At 42.3% G+C, this 25,225-nt stretch overlaps 1 protein-coding gene across 9 annotated transcripts in view; it reads right to left on the bottom strand.

The window, feature by feature from the left end:
* Nucleotides 1-3,582: 3,582 nt before the first annotated feature.
* dnajc6 (DnaJ (Hsp40) homolog, subfamily C, member 6) overlaps nt 3,583-25,225 on the bottom strand; it is a 60,943-nt gene continuing 39,300 nt past the window's right edge. For 5 of the 9 annotated variants that reach the window (XM_061825402.1, XM_061825399.1, XM_061825403.1 and 2 more), the window contains 12 exons: nt 24,293-24,487; nt 23,998-24,115; nt 22,039-22,118; nt 21,450-21,643; nt 17,465-17,842; nt 16,634-16,777; nt 12,520-12,621; nt 12,269-12,394; nt 11,846-12,178; nt 11,572-11,720; nt 10,135-10,311; nt 3,584-5,615 (listed from right to left, as the gene is read on the bottom strand). In XM_061825402.1, the coding sequence (XP_061681386.1) occupies nt 5,514-5,615; nt 10,135-10,311; nt 11,572-11,720; nt 11,846-12,178; nt 12,269-12,394; nt 12,520-12,621; nt 16,634-16,777; nt 17,465-17,842; nt 21,450-21,643; nt 22,039-22,118; nt 23,998-24,115; nt 24,293-24,487 (2,098 nt within the window). In that variant the 3' untranslated portion in view covers nt 3,584-5,513. Of the gene's footprint in view, nt 5,616-10,134; nt 10,312-11,571; nt 11,721-11,845; nt 12,192-12,268; nt 12,395-12,519; nt 12,622-16,633; nt 16,778-17,464; nt 17,843-21,449; nt 21,644-22,038; nt 22,119-23,997; nt 24,116-24,292; nt 24,488-25,225 lie in introns of those variants that run through there. The other 4 variants (XR_009795783.1, XM_061825397.1, XM_061825401.1 and 1 more) reach the window with 4 other exon arrangements.

The raw sequence follows: 25,225 nt of genomic DNA, 5'->3' as shown, positions 1-25,225 counted from the left end.
TTGTAGACGTCGAGAAAGCCTATGACAGAGTACCAAGAGCGGAACTGTGGTACTGCATGCGCAAGTCTGGTGTGGCGGAGAAATATGTTAGAATAGTACAGGACATGTATGAGGGCAGCAGAACAGCGGTGAGGTGTCCCGTTGGTGTGTCAGAAGAATTTAAGCTGAGCCCCTTCCTGTTTGGGGTAGTAATGGATAGGCTGACAGATGAGGTCAGACTTGGAATCTCCTTGGACCATGATGTTCGCAGATGATATTGTGATATGCAGTGAAAGCAGGGAGCAGGCGGAGGAACAATTAGAAAGATGGAAGCACACATTGGAAAGGAGAGAAATGAAGATTAGCCCAAGTAAAACAGAATATATGTGGATGAATGTGAAGGGCGGAGGAGGAAGAGTGAAGCTCCAGGGAGAAGAGATAGCAAGGATGGATGACTTCAAATACTTGGGGTCAACAATACAGGGCTATGGAGAGTGTGGTAAGGAAGCGAAGAAACGAGTCCAAGCGGGGTGGAAGAGTTGGTGGAAGGTGTCTGGTGTGTTATGTGACAGAAGAGAGAAGATGAAGGGCAAAGTTTATAAAACAGTGGTGAGGCCGGCCATGATGTACGGATTAGAGACAGTGGCACTGAAGAAATAACAGGAAGCAGAACTGGAGGTAGCAGAAATGAAGATGTTGAAGTTCTCACACGGAACGTTTTTGAAAGTGCAATACATCCCTTTTTCGCAAATGTAAGATCATGTTCATACAGTATTACAATGCTGTCTTTTACTGACCCTTTTGTCACAGTTAGGGTATTTGAGGTTGAGGCAGGCGAGGCAAAAACGTGGAGGACCCAAGTGCAGGGAAGCAGGGAGGCAAGGCGGTAGAGCAGAAATCTCAAAAAATTATATTTCCAAAAAAAAAAAAAAATGCGAACAAGGAACATGGAAAAAGCATCCAAAGTAACAAATGGGCACTTGAATAAACCTTAAACTGGAAACAAAACATGGCACGGAGAGATGGAGCAAAATTGAAAGAAACGAGGAAATTCAAAATAAACAGATGAGACAATGAGGAACACCTGGACAAGACACTAGCGACTGGAGGAAGCTGATTGGTCGAAAAATGGTCGAAGGTAGACGACAACAGGTGGAGACAATTAACTGAGCACCGAAGATGTGAAGAACATGGAACACAGGAAAATATGACCAAAAAAATCAAAACATAGAGCATGACACCTTTGCAACTACCGTAGTCACAACAGTTTGAATGTCGAATAAATACTGTACTATAGACTCACGGCCCACGCAGATAGCTAACTAGCATTGGCTATTAGTTACTCCACAATGCATAGAAGACCATACAAGCACTGTAGCTAACTCATGTTCTAAGAAGTACACGTTAGTTTTATAATTTTTTTCATCCATCCATCCATCCATCCATTTTCTTTTGCCGCTTATCCACACAAGGGTCACAGGGAGTGCTGGAATTTAGAGTGTCCAATTAATGTCGCATGTTTTTCACAATGTGGGAGGAAACCGGAGTGCCCGGAGGAAACCCACACAGGCACGGGGAGAACATGCAAACTTCACACAGGCGGGTCAGGGATTGAACCCGGGTCCTCAGAACAGTGAGGCCAACGCTTTACCAGCTGATTCACTGTGCTGCCCATTTTTTTTTTCATTTTGGAAAAAAAATCAATTGTTCATCTTGATTTTAGGTGTACTTAGCAAGGGAGTGTATCCAGTGGAAAAATGTTGTTATATACGCTTACATCTCAAAACAGATACAATAAAGTGATACTGTGAAACCACAACATTTTTTCTCACATTTATCATAATGTCACTATCTGATATAGTCCATGCCTGTAGTCTATAATAATGAACAATACAAAAAAATAATAATAATAATCACTAATTCGCAGACATTCCATTAAAGGGCATAGAATGATGTGCTTCATGGAATACGGATGTGTTGATGCTTTTTGATCCATCAGCGCTGATTGTCTCTCAGGAAGTGAGTCAGCAGAGAATGAGGAGAAGGGACAAGCGGCAGAGCGCTGCAAGCATGTGATTCATCAGTTGAGGGAGGTATTGTAAATTATCCCAAATTTACTCTTGGCACTGACGGGGCTGCTTTACACGCTTTCGCCCCAAAGGTCCAGTCTAACTGCTCCCATATGAGAGAATCAGTGATCGGATGCACAACGGTTGTCCACTTCAAAACAAACAGCGAGCCGCTGAATACATTGTACAGTAATGCACGGATGATAAGGATGGATGATAAGATTTATCCTCCATAAATTGTAATTTGCTACCCCGTAGTGATCAATCGGATAAACAGATCTAAAGTTACTCACTGACAATCAGGAGTGAGAGGCCAGCACCAAGGAGGCAGCACCCGACTCTTTTTTCTGCTGATGCCCAAAGTAGCCTTTATTCAATGTATTTATTTACCGCATTTCTTATACTGTACAAGGTAATTCAAATGTCTCAAGGTTTCTTATTTTTAGTTTGCATTTGCGTGTGTTTTTGTGAAAGCTTCGGTGGCCTTTCAAATATGAAGTACAGAAAATGTAAGCTAACAATAACTACAAATGCCTCTTTACTGTGCTATATTTAACAGTGTTTATTCATTCTCTGCTTTTACTTTGAATTTCCATCCATGTTTTTGAGTCCCAAATATCGTAAATGAACTTGGGAAGTAATTCAAAAAAATTATTCCCGTAGGTGGTGCGGTGATGACTACTTAGCAAGTCTACCTAACATTTCAGAGGACCTCGGGTTCAAATCCAGTCCTGCCTGTGTGGAGTTTTCATGTTCTGCCCGTGCCTGCGTGGGTTTTCTCCTGGTAGTCCAGTTTCCTCCAACACCCCAAAAGCGTGCATGGAGGGTTGACTGAAGACTCTTAATTGCCCACAAGTGTGAACGTTAGTGTGAATGGTTGTTAGTTTCTTTGTGCCCTGTGATTGGCTGGCGACCAGTTCAGGGTGTGTCCTGCTTTCTGCTCGGTGACAGCTGGGACAGGCTCCAGCACTCCCTTGTGAGGATAAGCAGTGAAGAAAATGGATGGATGGATGGTCATCCCATTACTCTCAAAAGTAAAAAAAAAAATGGGTTTTTTAGGTCACCCAATACTTTCCTAAAAATGGACTGCCCTGACATAAAGCTCATTTTGGACCAACAGGTGTAATGGTGACTTCAAGAAGGCGGGTATTCTCAAACCAATGGTGGTGTGCCTGTAACCCAGTCTAGTTGATCAATCTCAGAACCATTGGACGACACCAACAGCTCGGCTGAGAAATCAAAGTGTTTTGTTTTATGCTATATGGGCATTTACTGTAGAATAATAATGTCCTTCAATTTTGATCCAGTGTTGGTCCATATTGCCCAAACCTCTGACCCAACTGTGCCAAACCAAACGTTGTGTTACAAGTTAGACCCAGCATTTTGGTGTGTAAAATTTTGATGTAGTAAATCTTTGAAATTTTACTGACTGTACGTAACTAATTTGACTTCATCCAGTGAGGTCAGTGCGGCAGAAAAAAAAAAACAAAAACGAGGATCAAGCAATAAACTTTAGTCTTCCTTTGGGAACCACAACAAACTATTTTTGTGCACCTTTGAAACAATGACAAATGTTTATGTATTATATTTTCATGGTAAAAGATTGTACATTTGCATAAGCATATTTTAGGCCTGCTGAGTAGCTGTCTTCCACCTTCTTCACTTTACTATTAATTTAATTAATATCAGGTTTATTGGTCGATTGTGTGACAGTACAAGAAAAAATAAAATAAACACTTAAAATAGTACTTTACTCAGTTTAGTAATGCTTCAACAGCAGACAGGCAAACACATAACATAAAATAGTCCAAATCACTTCCATACGTACCACATTTTAAACAACACACATCCACTGAGTACAACATAGATGTTATAGTTTTTTGCCGACTCGTAAGAATGTACATAGATAATTCTGTCAGCAGGGGAGCTTATGAGACTGAGTTATTTCACGTACAGTTGAATTTCTGTGCCTGCACTTTCACGCCTGTTTTCCAGTGTCTCTGTTCCCACCGGCAACAGGATTCGAATCATTTTGGATCCCAGACATCGGTTAAAGCATCTTTATCCTCGCAGCAGTTTTCACTCACTATCCAAAATGTAGTTGAGAGTCCTGAAAACAAACAATTCCACCTAATGACAGAAAAATGACGACATCATCTTTTTGCATGTACTGTAAATGTTCCTCAAAGACCATGATGAGCATTACAAGTCAGTATAAAGTAAGGACAATTTTTACACATTAAAATCAGATGGTGTACAGAACTTTTCTTTGATATTACGCAATGCCGTTCCTCACAAAATCCATAAGCATTATTAAAAGAAAAGTGTCAGTGCAGTGATAGAAATTGTTATACAAAAGTAAACTTATGGCATCAAGTAATACATTTCAATACGTTGTTACAGTACCGGCTGACTTATGGATACATTAAATAAAGGATCATCACGTACTGGTTTAGTGAATTATTTCTAATTGTCAAGACCATAAACCATTGCCAAAAAAAAAAAAAAAAAAAAAAACATTTTGATGCATTAAATCGCGTGATGTCTGTACTGAAGTACAGACAGAATTACATTTGTGTCCGACCACTCACTTCCAGTTTGACTTTCTATTGCCGAGATACGGGCTCAAACATTTACATCTTTCATGAAATACAGGAGCAAAAAACGAGCGCAATTTATTTAAAACTTTGGAATGAAGGCGCCCCGGTGAGCAGCCATGATGATGAACAAAACGGGAAAGATAAATAACAATTGGCTTCCTTCAGAGCTGCGGATGTACACTTGTGCTTCGTACAGACCCCTTGATAGCTACCGCTGAAAATTGGCTAATTATTAATTAACAATTAGTTGGAGTGTGACAATGCATGAGACTTCAAGGTGCTTCGTGTTTCCAACAGTCCATGTACTAATCCTAAATTACAGACAAGGCTTGACTTCAACTGGCAAAAAATGATATCAGCGTGTTTCAGGTGGAGTATTCGAGACTTTCTTGACAATTTTTATTCTAATGTTATATTATTAATTTCTGTACAATTATACTTAAAAGTGTTCCTCCAAAACCACCTAAGAAGGGTACACACACACGCACTTGCGCGATCTCTCACCTGTTCACTGTCCACTCACTGATGTGTTTTTCCTCTTATCTTCTGAGTCAATTCTAGTTTGATGTCTTCAATGTAAATGTTCCCCCACAAACAATCCGCTGCGTCTGCTTTGATTGCCGAGTTAGTTCAGAGCAAAGAGCGGAAAGAGTGGAAAGTTGCACAAAAGGACATACAGTAGGAGGCTTAACAGTACAGCTGCTCTTCTGAGGAGCCGGGGAGTCTGGGTTCTGTATTTGAAAGAGAATCTCTTAAATCCATTGGGTGGAAAGCCGGGATGGCTTTATGAATCTTGCTCCTTGTTTTTTTTTTTCTTTGTTACAAGCCCGAGATCCTCTCATCCCGTTTCCCTTGCACTCCATTTTCAGTAGAGAGGTTTTTGTCCTTGGCTTTCAAATTCGGACCAGGCGTCGTTTAGTTCCATGAAAATCATCTTGGCGTATTGTTCGTAGGGTTGCCCTGTAGCCTGTGAGGGGGAATGAAAAACATAAATCAGCAAACATGAGGAGAATGAGCATTTTACCTCAATTGCAAATGTTTGTTCTCTACTAAATGTAACAGCAAGTTTTATATGTTTTAGAATCAGTGAAAATTGGCTTTGATTGACTGTAGGAAAAATAAAATATTTAACCACCGATTAATTTTGCATACAGTAAAATCTCAGTTTTCGAACGTCCCCGTTTTCGAACAAATCGGTTTTCAGACGAAAATCGGAACTCGAACACCCCCAACAAAACCCGGAAATAACATAATGCGCATGCCGCAAGCAGCTGACCCACCCACGACAGGCTTTGTTATTGTCCATTCGAACACCCCCCGAAAAAAACGGAAATAACATCGCGCGCGGCGCAAGCAGTTGACCCACCCACAACACGTTTTATTATTGTCTATTCTAACGCCCCCCGAAAAAAAAAAAAAAAACGGAAATGACATAACTCGTGCGGCGCAATCAGCGCACTTTTGTTATTCTGTACAACGCAGCCTCTGTACACAGACCTGTCCGGGTAGTGACTGTTGTTTTTCTTCAGAATCAAATTCTCATCATCTCGTATTAACCCCCAATCATGGCTCAGAAGAAATGCCCCCCTCCCATCATTATTGTTTGTTTAAAGTTATTCTGCACTTTTGTTAATAAAAAAAAGTTTACAAAGCTAGGGGCCGAGTCGCTACAGATGCGGAAATGCACTCTGGCCTAGCGTACTCTCCTACTGAAGTATACATTTTAAGCAAATAAATACATTTCTTAAACTATTTTATGACATAAAGTATTTAAACTATACATGTATTTCTACTATGCAGTTTATAATCAGGAAAAGCTGAAAAAAATGCTTTAAAAAGCCCAATTTTTTTTAGGCTTGGAACGCATTATTTCTTTTTCCATTCATTGTAATGGGAAACATCGGTTCGGTTTTCGAACAATTCACTTTTTGAACCATTTTCTGGAACGGATTGTGGTCGAGAACCGAGGCATCACTGTACTGTTAATGTGCATGTATGCAGTCGGACATTTGCCAGACAGTACATATCTTTGTGGTTTCTGAAGGTTCTTGTTACAACAAGTTGTGCTTCAACTTCTACTTGTATCTAGGTCATGTGCTGCTAGGCAAACATCTTATGCCTTGCCTCAGAAAACTTGCTCTGAAACACTTATGCGAAAGGCACTTTACTCTGAAGCTGCAGTCAGTCAACAAACAGTGTCAACAAACGGAACCTGGACACACATAGGAGCCAAATGGAAAATGCCAGCGTCATGCAAACAACGAACTCAGGCCCAAGATTGCTCAAGGCGTGGAGGCAAAAGCAGGTTAGCGGCTCAACTACGCCCCAAATTGATTGGTGTTAAACTGCTCTTAAAGTCCTGAGATGTTGAGTACCTCATTTTGATCATGACAAGATTAAGGCCTTGGAGTGATTGATTTGTCAGTATTGATGAAGAGATACAGACATGTGACATGCTTTACCAATGCTAACATTAGAGGATAAAGAGTAGTGAGGACGCCCCACACGCTCATACTCCATCACCGAGCCAGTGTTGAGTCTTTCTGGTCATGTTTAACACGCTTGCTTGAACCCAGATGATGGTGCTGGTCCTAAATCTGATGACGTTTTCTGGATGAAAGGATTATTTTTTTTCCCTTTTTTAATATCGTCGACTTCAGTCACAAGGATGGCCACGGTTCTCCTAGTTCTCGTCCTGGTGGAGTCCATTATAGGTGCGCCGCAGGTAACAAAGTCCCCGGATGGAATAGTAGACAATATTAACGTTTTCCTGACGATGGCGTGGCAAGTCGCCCACTACATGCAGCGCAATTCCAGCTGTTACGTATGTGGTTTGATGCCCTCCAACGCTGGAGAAGGCTTACCTCTGATGGCCCTGCCTGCCTCCGACTGCGACACTTGCCACCTGCTGCATATCCCCTTTTCTCAGTCTTACTCCCACCCCGAATGCCCTCGCCTCTCCAAAATGAGACACCTCAACTGTTCGGGACCACGCAGTAACTGCAACAGGTGCGTGAAAACACCCAATCCCGTTCTTGTCCAGGTCATTCCACAGAGGTTTCCTTGGTGCCTCCAAAATGATGGGACAGCACCCGTCGGGGAATCGGACTGCCTTCATACATTTAAATGGGACCAGAGACGGCCGTACAGCGAGTTCCAGTCAGTGAAATCAAGGCCCCAGCAGTGCCTGGAGACCGCGGGCCCGGCTCGGCTCAATGCACTCGCTCACCGCACTGCCAGCTGCTCCGTATCCTCTCCGAGCGGAATGTACTGGCTGTGTGGGAACATGGCTTACCCCTATCTTCCAGTGGATTACAAGGGACGCTGTGGCTTAGCGTATGTTATCCCGGCTATGAGAGTGACGCAGTCTTTACCCAAGAAACCACCTCCTCACGGATTGAAACGGGGAGCTTCCGATTTGTTCACGCGTCATCAATCTCCGTTCAAGAACGCAATTGGTTTTCGTCTCCCTTTTTATGGAGTTATGTCAGCTTTAGATCGAATTGCAGATCTAGCTCGCGCAGTAGAAACTATCGTGAATGAAACCGGCCGGCCGCTCCCGCTCATATCGAGCGAACTGGCTTCTGTTAGACTGCTCGCGCTACAGAACCGAGCAGCTTTGGATTTTCTCTTAGCGGCCCGGGGGGGAACATGTTCTGTCATTGGATCTGAATGTTGTACTTTTGTGCCTGACTATAATGTCACCGTTGGTAATATAATTCCTCACCTTCGTGAGACTACCAATTTTGTTCATGGGGAAAATAGTTCTTTATTTGATTGGTCGAGGCCCACCTTTGGATCTTTGACTCATCACATTATCGAGGGGGTGATCATTTTCCTGGTTGTAAGTTTCATATTTTATCTCATCGTATCATGTATCAGAAAGTTTCTGTGCAGTATCCAGTAAAATATTATGATAATTTGATGGCTTGTACCCTCTGTAATATTAGTCTCACCCAGTTTTTTTACTTACATTGCCGGGACAATTTGGTCCCACTGTCAAACACAAAATGTTTTTTTTTTCCCATCAATTCCTTTACATGAAGTTGAATATATCGCTTTTAATAATGATAATAAATGGAAGTTACGGGCAACTTTCTAAGCACTGAAGATCACCAGTGAGCAGATTTTCCAGGATTTGAACCCCTGTCCTCAAAACTTTTGAGATACAGTAACCAGTCATCCACCGTCCCACCAGTTAAAGAATGTGGGGTAACAATTAAAAAAACTGTCTTTAGGGTGAGGACCCAGCATTGGCGACCTCAAGTTTTACATGGATATCACACTTTTCACACAAAGGCAGGGATGAAAAATTTAAACGACAGCCAGGGGAGCACATTTCTTTTGTCAGGACTAGCAGGGGCATTGAGGGGTACATAGGACCATGATTTTCTTAATTCTGGTCTTTCACACTGCAGCATTTCCCCATCGCTTCCTGCTGATTTTCATTGGTGTCACCACATTTCTTCTCTGATGGAGACAATCTGGCTGCCATCTAGTGGTGAATAGTAGTGTTAAAACTTAAAACTGCTAGGTTGAAGAAACATCCATCTATTTTCTTTGATGCTTATCCTCACGAGGATCACAGGAGTGTTGGAGCCAATCGCAGCTGTCAACAGGTAGGAGGCGGGGAACACCCCGAAGTGGTTGCCAGCCAATCGCAGGGCACATCGAAACAAACAGCCGCACTCACAATCACACCTTTTTTACAATTGGACAATTTAGAGTGTCCAATTAATCTTGCATGTTTTTGGGATGTGGGAGGAAACCGGAGTGCCTGAAGAAAACTCATGCAGGCATGGGGAGAACATGCAAACTCCACACAGGTGGGTCCTGAACCTGGGCCCTTAGAACTGTGAGGCCCACTCTTTCCAGCTGAGCCACCGTGCCGCCCGTAGAAGAAAGATTTATAATTTAAAAAATAATAATAATCTAGGGGCCACTCCAAGTGTGGCTGGCAACCCTTCAGGGTGTACCTCCCTTCTCGCACAAAGATAGCTGGGATGTGTTCCAGCACACCAGTAATACTAGTGAGGATAAGCGTTTCAGAAAATGGACGACTGGATGGATATTTTCCCCCCTAAAACAGGCCGCCACTTGCCGATGACGTGATTTCACACAGGCAATCTGAGCAGAAGCAATGGTAATAATTCAGTTGTATCATGAAATAAAGGCCAAATTTCATTTTAATGCTACGATATGCTAGGATTATTTACAGTGTGTGTATAACATACTACAATCATTTTCTGGAGTTGAGTTAAACATTTTAAACAATTGCAGTATAGAGAGTTGTGAATTCTCCTCACAGGAATAAAATCTTTCACTATCAAATGTTTGCCATTTCAGGAAATTAGTGGCAATATTTTATAATTCTGTAAACGGTGAACACAGATGTTTCAAGGAATGGCTACAGAGTGGCTATCGCCTTGGTAGCATTCCTTTCCCCTTAATAAGATAATATATGAATACTGTCTCATTTGCCTCACCTTATCCGGGTGGACGACCAGGACGGCTTTGCGGTAAACCTTTTTGACCTGCTCTGGAGTCACCAGGTCCGCCATTCCAACTGGTTTCCAGCGTGTTTCTCCTTCCCACAACACGGTATGCATCGTGGACAGCAGGGCTCGGATGTTGCGCTCCTTGCCCTCAATCCATTCTAGAATCTTCAAAACAAACGAGAAAGGGTGTTGTTAGCAAGGCTTAGAGCAAGGTTCGGGAACCTTTTAGGCTGAGAGAGCCATAAACGGCAAATACTCTAAAATGTAATTCCAAAAGAGCAATCCAATATTTTTAAAACTAAATACAAGTGTATTTGTGCATTTTACGTAAGAGCAACACTTGAAGAGCAAAATATGTCTCTAAATTCATTTAAATAACATACTGTTGCTCACCAACGGTGCTAAAAGTACTTTTTACCAATAATGTGACTTCTTTGCTAATGGCTTTGTCGTCTGTTTCATACGTCATTAAATTAAACTTCATGCAGCCTTTGAGACTTCCATCCGTTATTCATGAACGTAGGTTGGTCTTAATGTTTTTTTTTTAAATGTGAGAAAGACTTTTCATATGCGTAGGTATAACCAAACTGTCAGTACAGCAATATTCACACGCCGCAGTCTGTGGTATGTGAGGGGAAGTGTGTTCCAAGTCTTCACAATTGGCCCTTTTGCAGGTTGAATTTTTTTTCATTTGTCCCCACTTATGTGTGCTCACCAACAATCCTTGCCGACAGAGGCATGTCTTGATGTAAAAAAAATATTTCCGGTGGTGGGCGGCGCATAAGCACTCTGTCATTATAAACCACATTGATGGGCTGCGTAAGGACCGTAACTTTTGTAATCATGAGTGTACTTCTTTAAGAGCGGAGGGGGGCGGTGCAAGGTAAACTAGGAAGAAGCGTGTGTGGCCATCATTGAAACCCGTGCATCAGGTCGTTGTGAGAGAAAGTTACGTGTGGTGCCAAAATGTTCACAAAAAAAAGTCACGCTGATGTCTTTTTTTTGGGGGGGCCACACAGTCACGCCATCAACCAGAACTTCCTTGTGATCGATCGCGATGGAGACATCGACCACCCCTGCAGTATACAGTATGTCGTTATGAGGGTTCTGCGAGCCATACGCAACCACCAAAGGAGCCAGGTGTGCCTCGTGAGCCAAAGGTTCCCGACCCTTGGGTTAGAGCCTAACCCTAACTCTACAACCAAAATGATACAATTAATGTTAAAGGAATTCTAAATAATAAGCTTTAATTAAAAAACTTGCATTTTTATCTGCAAAAGGGTCTTTAATTTGTGACACACCTTTTGTATTGGATTTAATTGGCTTCTGCAGGTATACCTAATTTGTCTGTATGTTCACAATACATACTATAGATATTTCACATTCATACATGTATAATCAGACGTCCCAAAAAGCAGCTCCTACCTTTATTTTCTCTGGGTCCATTTCTTTGGCCATTTCTTCTTTCCTCATTTCTGCTATGGTCCTGGGTCCTTTCTTCTCTTTGGCCCCTGCAAAGCCTTGACCGGACAGGAGGTCATCAAAGTTGGCATTGGAAGCCTTGGGCTTAGAGCCTGAGAGAAAAGGATGCAAGCAAAGAGGAACAAATTCATTCAAAAAATAATTCTAAAATGTAAATTAAATATCATGTACTGTAACGTATTTTCTTTTTTTTGAAGTAGTCATATTTGATTCTCACCCATCGCTGTCTGTGCTTTGCCGCCAGCACCGGGTGATCCACCCCTAACTGCAGAGAAACTAACATTGTAGTTGGGTCGGTTCTGAGGAGACGTGTGCGGCACGGAGGTATGACTGGGGCTCGGCTTCGGCTGCGGGGACGGTCCTTGTGCTTGTGGTTGCCAGCCTCCGCCGCCAGTGTTAGGCTGCCAAGACGGGAAGCTGGCTCCCGAGTGGGGCTGCCACCCTCCTGCATGCTGGGGAGACGGAGGAGGCCGCGACGGGGAGCCCATGGAAGGGAAGGAAGGGGTTGTTCCTGTTGGCGTGGTGGGCTTGCTGGAGAATCCAGAACCTCCTGGAAGAAAAGGCTGCATTTATGCCATAATACAGTCGATGAAAACCAAATCTGCAACATGGGTGCTTACAAAGATGAGACGGAACGTACCTCCGAGGTTACCTATGTCAGCAAAGGGGTCCAGGGTGTTTGGCTTGCTTTGGTGGGTGGGTGTGCTGTTGACGGATCCCGTGGGGCTGGTGGTGGCTGATCGACTGCCCATTCCCAAGCCTCCTCCTCCAAAAACAGAGAAAATTCACCCATTTATTTTTTAAATCACTATTCATCATGTGTAAAGACGTCTCACTGTCTCCTCGCTGGCTTTTCCTAAAACAGCCAGACTGGGTTCCACTCAGGTGTACCTGAGCTTGTGGTGGCCGTCCTGTTCCATTCCCAGCCTCCCATGATGTTTTGCTGCTGAATGTTGACAGTTGGGGTAGCGTGCGGGACAGGGGAACTCCGACCTATTCAAGAACAGCAATTTTTCTGCTGACTAAGCGCATTGTATGAAGATCAAAATGAAAAGTCCCAGATTAAAAAAATACATATAATAATGGGTTCAAGACCAAGACAGATGCTGTCATGCATTTTAAAAGCAAAGAGTAGGATATCCATCCATTTTTTTGTTCTCCTTATGAGATTTGCAGATTAGATGAGGTCTATCCAACCTGATTTTGGGCAAGAGGAGCAGTAAACCCAGCAGTGGTCACCAGTTAATTGCAGTCTACATGGGTATTCACAGTTATGGACAGTTTTTATACCTCAGTGAACCGAAAATACATGTTTTGGAAATGCGGGAGGAAGCTGGAGTATCTGGGGGGGAGATAACTCAACACAGGATGTCAGGATCCAGGATTTAACCCCAGAACTCCAAGTGAGATATTTTAACCACTATACTCTACCATTTTACTCCCTAAACTATCAAGTAAAAAGTGTGATGAGGGAGGTAAAGTAAATAAAAGATGGGTTATTAAATGAAGCAGATATGTACAGTCGGTAGGATGTTCCAAATGATCCTAAACAAGTTTGTTGTATCTTAGTTGAGGTTTCTTGTGGGAGACAGTGCTGATATTCAATAAAAGAGTGGTTAGCATGTCTGCCTAATAGTATGGAAATCTGGGTTCGACTCTCTGTTGGATCGACATCCGTGTGGAGTTTGTGTGAGCACTCCACGGTTGTAAAAGTTTTTACTTCTGCTCTTTCTCCTCTCACATCCCCAGAATATGTCTTTGGGGTTAATTAAAGAGCCAATATTTGTTTTTTTGAATGGCAATAATATCAAATCTTGCGTGAGGCTTGGATAGGCTCCAGTTGCCCTTATGAGGCTGTAGAGTGTTGTTTTCAGGTGTTACATTACCACATAGTAAATTTAAATTTAAAAAGGCAATGACTGTATGCAGGGTTTTTTTTGTTGCTGTTACTTTTTAACTTCTGAATTCTTGGAAAAATGACAATGTGATTTAATGAATTAGGACCACATTCTCCCGTTTGTGTATAAATCTTATCTTGCACACTTTTCAGGTTAGCGCATTCGCCTGTCCAAACTTCTGACACACCCGTAGTCTGCGACCGAGAAATGTGTGCGCAACCACCAAACAGGGCCGATTATTTGAAGTGAGTCTGGCTGTAAGTCATAGGGGAAAAAAAGTTATCCTGGGACTTGTGAATGTCATAAGAAATCCATTTGGAAAACTTAGCACACTTTAAATCTGACAATTCTTAGGTAGCGGACGTGTCGTCATGGGATTTGAGCACTGCCTGATAAGTTACACTTTGAAGGGGAGCATGTTTTTTGTTCTGTAAGGAAAAAAAGCCAAGAACACTTTTAAAAGAATACTGTGCTTATGACTGAATCCATTATACATCCATCCATTTTCTTAAGTCGCTTATCCTCACCAGGATAGCAGGAATGTTGGAACCTATCCCAGCAGTCATCGGGCAGGAGGCGGGGCACACCCTGAACTGGTTGCCAGCCAATCACAGGGCACATGGAGACAAACAGTCACACTTACAATCACACCAAGGAGCAATTTACAGTCTCCAATAAATGCTTGTTTTGGGGATGTGGGAGGAAACCCGAGTGCCTGGAGAAAACCCACGCAGCCATGGGGAGAAGGTGCAAACTCCACACAGGCAGGGCCAGGATTCAAACTCCAGTCCACAGAACTGTGAGGCTAAAACTCTACACCTACCCCACTGTGCCACCCAATTCTCACGGGCCAATGATGCAGGGGTGGACCCAAACGCAGGACTCCAAGATGAGGAGATGATGTTAGACATGGTTTTATACCAGAACCAGGTCGATACCAAAAAGCTGTCCAAAACAAGGTAGAGGCACAAAAACGCTGGGCTCGGCAGGATCCAAAAAGACATTCAGCAATGTCAGATGACTGTGGGCCAAACTAACAATCTTAACAGGACAGGATTAACCAAAGGGCACAGAATTGCTGTGATGAGGATAGCGCAACACTCCACTTGCTCTCAGTGGTGCCGATTCCAACTGGCAACAAACGCGCCACACTGACACAAGGTAACGAATTGTCAAAGCCAGTGACAAAACTCCAAACTTAAATACATGGTCTAATTAGAGTCCACATGGAAAACAGCTGTGGCCGGTGACAGGTGTCAGAGGTAACACCGTCCAGAGCGGTACCTGGCCACACACCCCTTGCAGTGGTCCAGCATTGTTCATGACACCAATTAATATGAAATAATGTGTCCAAACTCGGTGTAATGTAATAGTGGCACCTTATGACTGTTGAGGAGTTGGTGAGCATTTTGGGTAAACCGTTCCACACCATCGCGTGAGCCAGCTGTTGGCATACACACTTTCATTGGATAACTGCAGTAAATACCTGGCAACACTGTTGCCAGTAAATGACTGTTGTTGACATTGTTATGTTAATGTTTCTCGTTCATGAACATTAAGGATTGACATCGTTATTACGGCAACAGTTCAACATTTTATGGCATGAGTGGCATGATGCCTGCTGGGAGCTTCACAAAATACAGTTGCTCTGTGACGTCAATCAAAATCCCATCATGCATTGTAAACTGTAGTTAATTTCGGTAAAATTACTTTATAGCATTTTACTGTAAGGTATGTGGTAAATAACTGTAGAATTCCGAGGAATATCTAACCATGCAGATAACCGAACTTCATGGAGGTCTGTTCTTCCCACAGCCTCTGAAGAGGGAAAGCGTTGAAGCCCACGTGGGGGCCACATTTGACAGGAAACGCCCACGTTTTAGGGCGTAATTGTGTTGTAAATGACAGTTTTGAGTGGAGGGAAAATTGTGCAGACCCAAAGAAGCGCATATTTGTGTCACTTTCTTGACTTAGGCACATGGGAGAATATGGCCCTTAAACCGTTGCACTGGACTTAATGGTCAAGTGTCATCCATATAAACATTCTAAAATAGACATTCAAATGAAAAGTATGTATAACATTACTCACTTCAATGTCTACACGAAAAAATAAATATGAGCGGAGAGCGCATCATCAAAGTCACTTTTGACATCTAAGTGGTTGCCATATTGGCTGCATTTACTGTCTGTGACGTCACCGCGGACATCCGCCATTAAAAACATCTCAGAATTGAGTGAAGTGTCAGGGGCAATATTACCCTATTGTTTCGAGCCATATTTAGATTATTATTATCTAGATTATATGCAGATTGCTTCTAACTAACAACAGACTCTCCGACAGTATGACAGTATGTAGCCGAAGCCGCGTCCGCCAGTCACGGTCACGGCGGGGTGCCTCATTTTCGGCGCCGAGGCGGCTTATCGCGGCGTTGTCGTCGCACGCGGCTGAGTGCGCCATAGCCGCAGCCGTCCGACGCGCACAGACACATTTAGCTCCCCTGTCGTACGTACGCGGATCTTTTGTTACTTTATGAGAGACGGATTATGTGGTCCGCCCCAAAGTATAGTTTTTTTTAGTAGCTGTATACACAGTTACCTGTCATTTGGAACCCACGAACCTGTGCAACCCATTTTTCACAACGATACGGATCTTTTGGAAAAGTATGAAGAGCGAATCCATCCTCCCGAGTGTTTGAGCAATATCCAGCAATGCAACGAGACGGCATTTTGGCTAACACGAAGGAACAACGAGCTAGCTTCCCGCAGGTAAAATGAATAGAAACAAATGAGTCCGCTTGAGCGTGAACCTGCCCCCAACATCACTTCCTGCTTCTTGTTGAAAACAAATCCCTTGAGAGGATTTTCATGGTGGGAGTTACAAAAACCCATAAACGTTAAAATAATTTTTGTGGTGAAAAAAACGGATGGGTCCATACCGACTACTGTTTTTTCATTAACAACATACTAAAAATCATCCATTTCATGACCCTTGACCTTTAAACTCCAATACAGCATGCTATACATACAGCAAACTGTGACAGACAAGAGAGATGTGCTGATCTTGTCCAAAATATTCAGTGCAGCAAAGCAGCAGAGACGTGCCTCACCGAAGCTTGTAGGCTGAAGTGTGGGGGATGGAGAGCGAGCGCCATGCAAGAAGTGATCAAGATGCCTCGTGTTACCTGGTCCGAGGAAGGAACCCATCATCTCCTGAGGCTTCTGCTTGGGACTGGCTCCAAACGGGTCAAACACTGGGGAAACCATAAAAATTGAAAAAGGAGACAAGTACATTTATGTAATCATTTGAAGTTGAATTTGTTTGATAATCGAATTAAATATTGGAAAATATGTACTATTTTGTTTGTATGTAACCAGCTGTTTCACATGAGGCACTGTGATTAGACCATGTATTTAATTTGGAGTTTTGTTACTGGCATTTGCCACTTTGTTGAGTATGCTTTACCACGTCCAGGGTTACGCCGCCACTGCGCCATTATAGTCGAGTCACGCTTTTGATATGCCCTTTAGTTCTCATAGTTATCGGACATTGTTTCTTGTTATTTGGATCCTGCCTTCTTGGACTGTGTTGTCGTGCACAACTTTAGTCTATAATAAAACCCACTGAACATTGTGCCTTTGTCTCAGAGTCCTGCACTTGGGTCCTCCTCCGCACTGCTGTTTCATGACACTATAGCTTGTCTACCAAATGAATTCTCTGAGTTATGTGCCATCTTAAAACATTTAACACTTTGGACAACAGAAGACACTGTTGCCACTGGTCAACGTAGGTGCATCTTGCAATAAACAGCCTTAACAGAACCATCACACCTCATAAACCAGTTTTAAAGCTTACAAATTTTAATAAGTTCTCCCCAGCTGCCTCAACATAAACCCATTTTTATCCGAGTATTAAAAGGTGCATTTGGACTCATCCTCACCTGGTGGGCAAGGCGAAGGACATGGCGATGCAGAGCTTGTTATTGTTTTATGTGGAGTGGAGTGGGTGGATGATGGCCCGCTGGCGGGCTGGGGTGGAGCCCCAAACAAGTCGCCCAGGAGGTCCGTTCCTGCAGCGGCAGTAGATGGAGGCAGGGACACGGCAGGCGGTCGCTTGATCTCGTCTTCATCCAGGCCGAGAAGATCTACTTCCCCAGACGGGTCGGGCGCCACGGGCGTCGGAGAAGGCTGATCCCGTTTGTAGGGGGCTGTGCTGGTGCTGCTTCGCTGGCTAGAGAGAGAGAGCATCTCGTCGTCAGAGGGCTCACTCTCCTCGCCGTGGCCTCGGACGTCGGGGCCTCCAGTCGGCCTGCTCGGCTCTGCGGAATGATTTAGAGAAGAAAGGGAAGGAAGAATGCAGAGGGTGGAAAAATATTGTCAATCATTAATGGAAAATAGAGTAAAATGATGAATGCTATTGGGTGGGTATTTTGAGGGAAATTGGGCACAGTAATAGACTAGGCAATGAGATAATAGGGTAAAGATGGAAATAAGGGATAATGGGCAACTAAATGATAAGTCTTTGTCTAACCATCACTCAAAATGTACAACAATACACCGGATTTTTGTTTAAGACAAAAGTCTGGGTGATGAAGCCTGTAAAACTTGTGTAAATTAAAGGTCTACCGACATCCATATATACATTTTAAAATAGATGTTGTTACGAAAAATACATAGAATATTATTCACTTCAATGTCTATACAAAATTTAAAAAATGAGCGGATAAAGCATGTCATCAATGCGCAATTTTGCAGAGGTCTCACTCGACATCCCAGTGGCGGCCATATTGCTTTGCAACGTCATTTACAGATGTCACACTGGGACAGTCGTCATTGAGAAGACGCTGTGCCACCTGCGACGGGAGACAACAGAGATTTTCAGATTTTTCCGACGCCCCTTCTGATATGAAAGCTCTTGTTGAAGAAGAGAACATCTCACAATCGAGTGACGTGACCGGGGCAATATTTAGATGATATCGGGATCACTTCTAACTAACAACAGACTCCCCGAGAGTATGTATGACAGTATGTACTGTACTCAGGAGGACCCATGCCGGGCGAAGTAACTACTTCAGGGGTGCCCGCACGTGGCCAAACCACCTCCCCGGCCAATCCACCTCCGCGGCGGCAATGAACAATGCTGGGATCTTTTGTTATGTTCTGAGAGAAGAATTATGTCCCCTCCTCCCCCCCCAACTATTATTTTTTTTAAATAGCTCTATACACACCTACCTATCATTTGGAACACACGAAGCTCTTGTCTTTTGCACCTGTGGAATCCATTTCAAAACGACCCGGGTTTTTTGGAAAAGTATGAAGAGAGAATCCATCCTCCCGAGTGTTTGAGCAATATCCAGCAATACAACGAGACGGCATTTTGGCAAACACGCAGGAAAAAAACAGCTACTTTCCTGCCGGTAAAACTGGTACAAGGGTTACATGAACCCGCCAGTGTGGGTGTCTGTAAAAAACGTCACTTCCTGCTTCTTCTCCAAAACGAATGCCTCGAGAGGATTTTCATGGTGGGCGATGCAAAAATCCATATATGACAACATGACGGTGTGGTGAAAAACAGATGGGTCCATTGCGGCTGCTTTTTTTCTAATTAAAAACATACTAAAAACCATGCTTTACTTGTCAGTAGACCTTTAAGAAGCTCTATCAATAATTGATAGTTTACTAGTAGTAGAGCGTTCATGAAAACAACATCAACTAAAACATAAAATCACTGATTTAAAACTTTATTTGAACCACAGGGATTGTAAGATTTTCCTTTTCCTGTAAAAATTAGTACAATGACAAGAACCCATTCAATGCAATAGATACAATGATGTACCATTTAAAATAGTTAGTGTAAAGTGTTTGTACAGTCGAATCATGAATTTAAGCGCTATACAAACAAATCTGTCATGTTTGATCACATTGAACGGACCCTTGTCCTGCATAACGACAGCTCTTTTTTTTTTTTTTTTTTACAATTGAATGTCATCACTCTACTTTGCCGTCTTACCCTCCACATCCAAGCCCTCCATCTCATCTTGTCGGAGCAAAAACAAAAGTTATTTAGTGAGTTTGGTTCAACTTACTGATACAGCACGATTCTAATTGTATTCGCTTCAGTAGAGAAAACACATCAACAAACACGCCAACAAATCTCACTCAATGATTGTCAGTGTTCTTGCGAACATGTTCAAGAACGTAAATTGTAAAACATACATTTGCTTGTTAATTTGTAATAACTGGCAGAAGTACACAGTAGTTGTTCCCCATGTTAGTTTGTAACTTATGTACTTATTTTTATTCAGGCTTTGAATATGTTTTTAGCTCCTTCACGTTCAGACATATTTCATGTAATTAAGAGGAAAAACATAATACAACTTGGTAAAAGGCAAGATGACTACCCATTTACAGGCATTTAATAAAAATAAATGGCCATATTTTTGAAACCACAGAATTATTGTCTATTTTTACACTTTTTATGTAACTATTTCAAAAAAATGGCAATCATTATCACTACACGTTTATAATACCTGTATGATTTTATTTCACTCAATGTAATTACAAATTTTTATTCTATTATTCCATCCATCCATTATCCAGTCCGCTTATCTTGACAAGGGTCACAGGGGAGCCTATCCAGGCTAGCTCCGGACTACACCCTGAACTGGTCGCCAGTGAGTCCCAGAGTAGATATTGACACCATCACTGAGCGGAAATCGATCCCACTCTGTCTGCACCAAAGTTAGGCGTGTGTACCACAACACCATCAGTGAATTTTTACTCTATTATTATCACTTGCTTTTTTTCTGTGATTTTCTCTGAAACATGGTTCTAATGACTACTGACAAAAATAGTGTTAACTGTTATCATTACACATATAATACCTCTAACCTGTATAATTTCGTTTCATTAAACATCATGGCGGAATGCTGGGTCAGCTGGTAAAGTGTTGCCCTCGCAGTTCTGAGGACCCAGGTTCGATTCCGGCCCTGCATGTGTGGAGTGTGCATGATCTCACTGTGCCTGCGTGTGTTTTCTCCGAGCACTCTGGTTTCCTCCCACATCCCAAAAACATGCAAAATTATTTGGACACTAAATTGCCCATAGGTTTGATTGTGAGTGCGACTGTTTGTCTCTATGTGCCCTGCAATTGGCTGGCAACCAGTTCCGGGCGCACTGCGCCTCCTGCCTGCTGTCCAGCTTGGATAGGCTCCAGCACTCCCCGCGACCCTCATGAGGATAAGTGGCAAAGAAAATGTATGGATGGATTACATATCATTACAAATGTTTACTTTACTATTAGCTTTTTTTCTGGAAAATATGATTCTGCTGACTTTTAATGAGGCAAAAAAAATTATATTGTATCAGTGGGGTAAACCAGAGGTTGTGGGTTCATTTCCCACTGGGGCCTCCACTCCCTGAGAAGGGTTAAGTCAGGAAGGGCATCCGGGGTAAAAATTGTGCCAAACATATATGTGGCGACCCCGAAAGGGATAAGCCGAAAGAAACCATCCATTAAAATCATGGTTTATGAATGAATTAATGATGGCCGGCACAGTGGATCAGTTGGCTTCACAGTTCTGAGGACCCAGGTTGAATACCGGTGCTACCTGTGTGGAGTTTGCATGTTCTCCCCGTGCCTGCGTGGGTTTTCTCCGGGAACTCCAGTTTTCTCCCATATCCCAAAAACATGGAACATTAATTGGACACTCTAAATTGCCCCAAGGTGTGATTGTGAATGCGGCTGTTTGTCTCTATGTGCCCTGAGATTGGCTGGCAACCAGTTCAGGGTGTACCCTGCCTCCTGCCAGTTGACAGCTGGGATAGCCTCCAGAACACCCTTGTGGGGATAAGCGGCTAAGAGATGGAGATGGATGGATGGATAGATGAATTAATGACTGACAGTGTAATCAACGGGACAATTACCAGCAATGGCGAGTGCGTCCTGATGTTCCTGGTGGCAAGTGAAAAGCACATTGGGACTCAGGTCTTTCGATGGGAACTGCTCCCAAGGCGGCGTGAGGTCTTTCTGCTTATCCAACCCCTCCACCTCTACATCCACCATCACGTGGAACAGCTGGGGGTACTTGTCTGGAGAGTCGCAGGCATCCAGCTCCGGTCTGATGGGAGAAATGAGGGATACATATAAAGTAAAAAAATACAAAAGTGGATTAAGCGAAATGAAACATTATATCACAGCAATTTCATTCGCAATGATCATTTCAAATTTCATAGTAAGCAAACTCTGTAATAACAAGCAAAATAACTGACAGGAGGTAAAGGTTATTAACAATTAACCTGATAACACGTGTTACTTTTAAGACAACATAAGAGGTGTCCTGGATGACCCACAAATGTTACAGACCACCAGAGCAGGTCATTTAGGGTCACCAAGGTAATACAGATCAGAGGTCCTCCTAACTGTGGCTCCACGTACCAGACAAATTATTTTAAATATTTTTTCTTGGTAGTTAACCCACTCAATTTATTGCGTTTAAAGAGAAATGAGACTTACTTGTTAAATTTTAATGTAGTGGTTCCGGGAGAAATGAAGCCAGTGTGAAACTGGATCTGGAAAATTTGCGTGTTGGACACCTGAAGAGTGAAGAAAAATGTTGCTTTCAGCGAGACTGTTTTAATCTTGTGTTAAATGGGTTAGATTTCCAGTTTATTTGACATTTTTCTGAGAGCATTGTGTTCAAATATTAATTTCCTAAAAATGAAACTTCACAAGCCGTGAAAAAAAAAAAAAATTAATAATCAAATCACCTGTTATTTTTTTATGTTCAATCAATTGATGAATCTGAAAAAACATACAGTGAATACTCGGTTCTCAAACAAATTGGTTTTCACACGAAAATTTTGACTTTTTTTTTTTGCTCGTTTTCGAACAAAAATCGGTACTCTAACAACCCCGACAAAACCCGTAAATAACATAACGCGCGTGGCCCAACTGGCGGCTGACCCATGACGCCCTTTGTTATTGTGAATACCAACGCCGCTGAAAAAAAACAGAAATAACATAACACGAGCTGCCCGACCAGCTTACCCATGACGCGGTTTATATTGTGTGTACCGCAGCCACTGTGCGCAGACGAGTCCCGGTAGCTACATTTACCGACTAATTTTTCTTCCTATTGAAGACTATTAATCCCCAATCATGGCTCCAAAGAGGTGACACGAGAGTCACCCCCACTGAAGGAATTCGATACAGTAGTTGATAGTTTTGCATTGCTTTTTTCTTGTGAACTTTAATAATTCTCTGTTCCATTAGCATTTCTGCATTTTTGTTTTGTTTCAAAGATTTTGTTAACTCGAGTTAATGTTTTTGTGTTACGTTTTGTAAAATTAAAAACTTTTATTTTCTCCCCCCCCTCTTATTATTGTCGTTTAAAGTTATTCTACACTTTTGTTAATAAAAAAAAGTTTACATGGCTGGGGGCTGAGTCTCAACAGATACAACAATGCACTCCTAGTCTACTACTAAAGGATATATTTAAAGCAAAAAACAAATATATTTCTTAAATCTTTTTATTATATAAAGTATTTCAACTATACATGTATTTCTACTACGCAGTTTATTATCACGAAAAGCTAAAAAAATTATTTAAAAAAAACCAATTTTTTAAAGCTTGGAATGCATTATTTCTTTTGCCATTAATTGTAATGGGAAATATCGATTCGGTTTTCGAACAAATCGCTTCTCGAACCTCTTTCTGCAATGGATTGTGGTCGAGAACCGAGGTTGTATTGTTTTCCTTCCTCCTTTTTTAGAAAGCCTGACATTGCAGGAAATGCAGAAATAAAAATGATGATTTAGTTACTGATTTGGTGCATAATATGTCAGAAAATAAATTAAAATGCTGATTATTGTTTTATTAACAATAAAAGTGGATGCTCGCAAATATCTTATTTTGATTAAAAAAAGATAACCAAGTCTCCTTTCATGGCTAACTACAAAAATCTGAGAATATTTACTTTCAAGAGGCTAGAGACTTTAAAGGTAAACGAGGTCTCCAAGTGATTCATCAAGTAGTTGTCGATTAGTTTGCTCACCGATTAGCTGTTGACAAATCAATTACCATATTTTCCGCACTATAAGGAGCACTGCATTATAAGGTACACCTCTAATGAATGGTAGACTTTAAAACCTTTTCCATATATAAGGCGCACTGCATTATAAGGCGGATAGAATAGACGCTACAGTAGAGACAGGGGTTACGTTATGCATCCATTAGATGGAGCTGGACCAAAGGCTCAACATTAATCCATATATAAATCACACCGGATTATAAGGCGCACCGTCAGCTTTTGAGAAAATTAAATGCTTTTAGGTGCGCCTTATAATGCGGAAAATAAGGTTATTGTTACACCTCTACAAAGCATAAAAATGTCTGTGTGCAGCACAAATGTTCACATTGTCTCTCTGAAGTATTTTTAGAATGTATGCTTACGCTTAAAAAGGAATGTGTACCTTGGCTTGCAGACGTCCTCCGATGGTGGACCTCATGTGATAGACAGAAATTACGACGTCTCCTTGTACGCTGGCACCCAGAGGAAAAACAACTTTCCCCTCTTGAACTCTGTGCTCTCTGGACATTCCCAAATAGAATGAATACATGGAACAATTTATGAAGAAAGGACAATGTTTCTTGAAGATTGCTACACGATTAACTTACCTGTCAAAAAATACTGTTGTAGCATTAAATCATTTGTAAAAGTTACTGTACTTCGAAATGAAAATTTGACATGTCAAAATGGGAGCGCACCTCATTCTCTCATACTCCTGTGACGTGGTGAAGATTTTGGTCTCTCCAATGAGGACGTCACAGAAAGGCCGACAGCCGCTCCGTTGCTTGTTGAAGCAGGGAACCGGACTCATGGTGAGAGCCTTGATGGTCAGGGGCTTTGTGTGGGGTAGACTGGGCTTCTCTGACACCATGCTGCAGACATATCCGATGTACCTGCCACGGGACCAGGTGCAATTTGCTTCTTGTTTAAAGCTCCCATATTCTTCTACATACACTAAATAAGAATGTGAGAGTGAAGTGAAGTCTCTCTATGTGTCGGCCCATGCTACATTCATGAATGTTGAAAGAAATAACCAAATATCCATCCATCAATCCATTTTCTTCTACGCTTATCCTCACGAGGGTCGCGGCAGTGCTGGAGCCTATCCCAGCTGTTAATGGGCAGGAGGTGGGGTACACTCTGAACTGGTCACTAGCCAATCGCAGGGCACATCTAGACAAACAGTCGCACTCACAATCACACCTTGGGGCAATCTAGAGTGTCCATTCGTGGGCAGCGTCCCATTTTTAGGACATCATGATTTTCACGCATTATATCTTTCAGTATATCAAAATATTTAAGTGTTTTAATCCGAAGCCATAATTTGGTATCAAGAGGATAACTCATCGGTCAAAGTTAGCACGGAGTTATTTCCCTTCCCTTCCTGACCCAATATGGCTGCCTCAAGTACATATGGAGCGTTTTCCAAGGGAAGAAAGGAAAGTATGCAACCAAGTTTGTCTTCAAACTGCTAATCCAGCAGTATTATTAATGTGTAAATGTCGTTCTAAAATAAGAATTAATAAACATATCCCTAGTATGTACCAATTCACAGAACTGATAACATACCCGTCCCAGTTTTGGGACGCTGGCCGCGAGAGGGTACATCTTTTTTGCCCTTTGTTTTATAA

This window comes from Syngnathoides biaculeatus, chromosome 7 (assembly GCF_019802595.1).
Source record: "Syngnathoides biaculeatus isolate LvHL_M chromosome 7, ASM1980259v1, whole genome shotgun sequence".
Taxonomy (NCBI): domain Eukaryota; kingdom Metazoa; phylum Chordata; class Actinopteri; order Syngnathiformes; family Syngnathidae; genus Syngnathoides; species Syngnathoides biaculeatus.
Note: the sequence above shows the minus strand (reverse complement) of the source record. Positions and strands in the feature narration are given on the sequence as shown.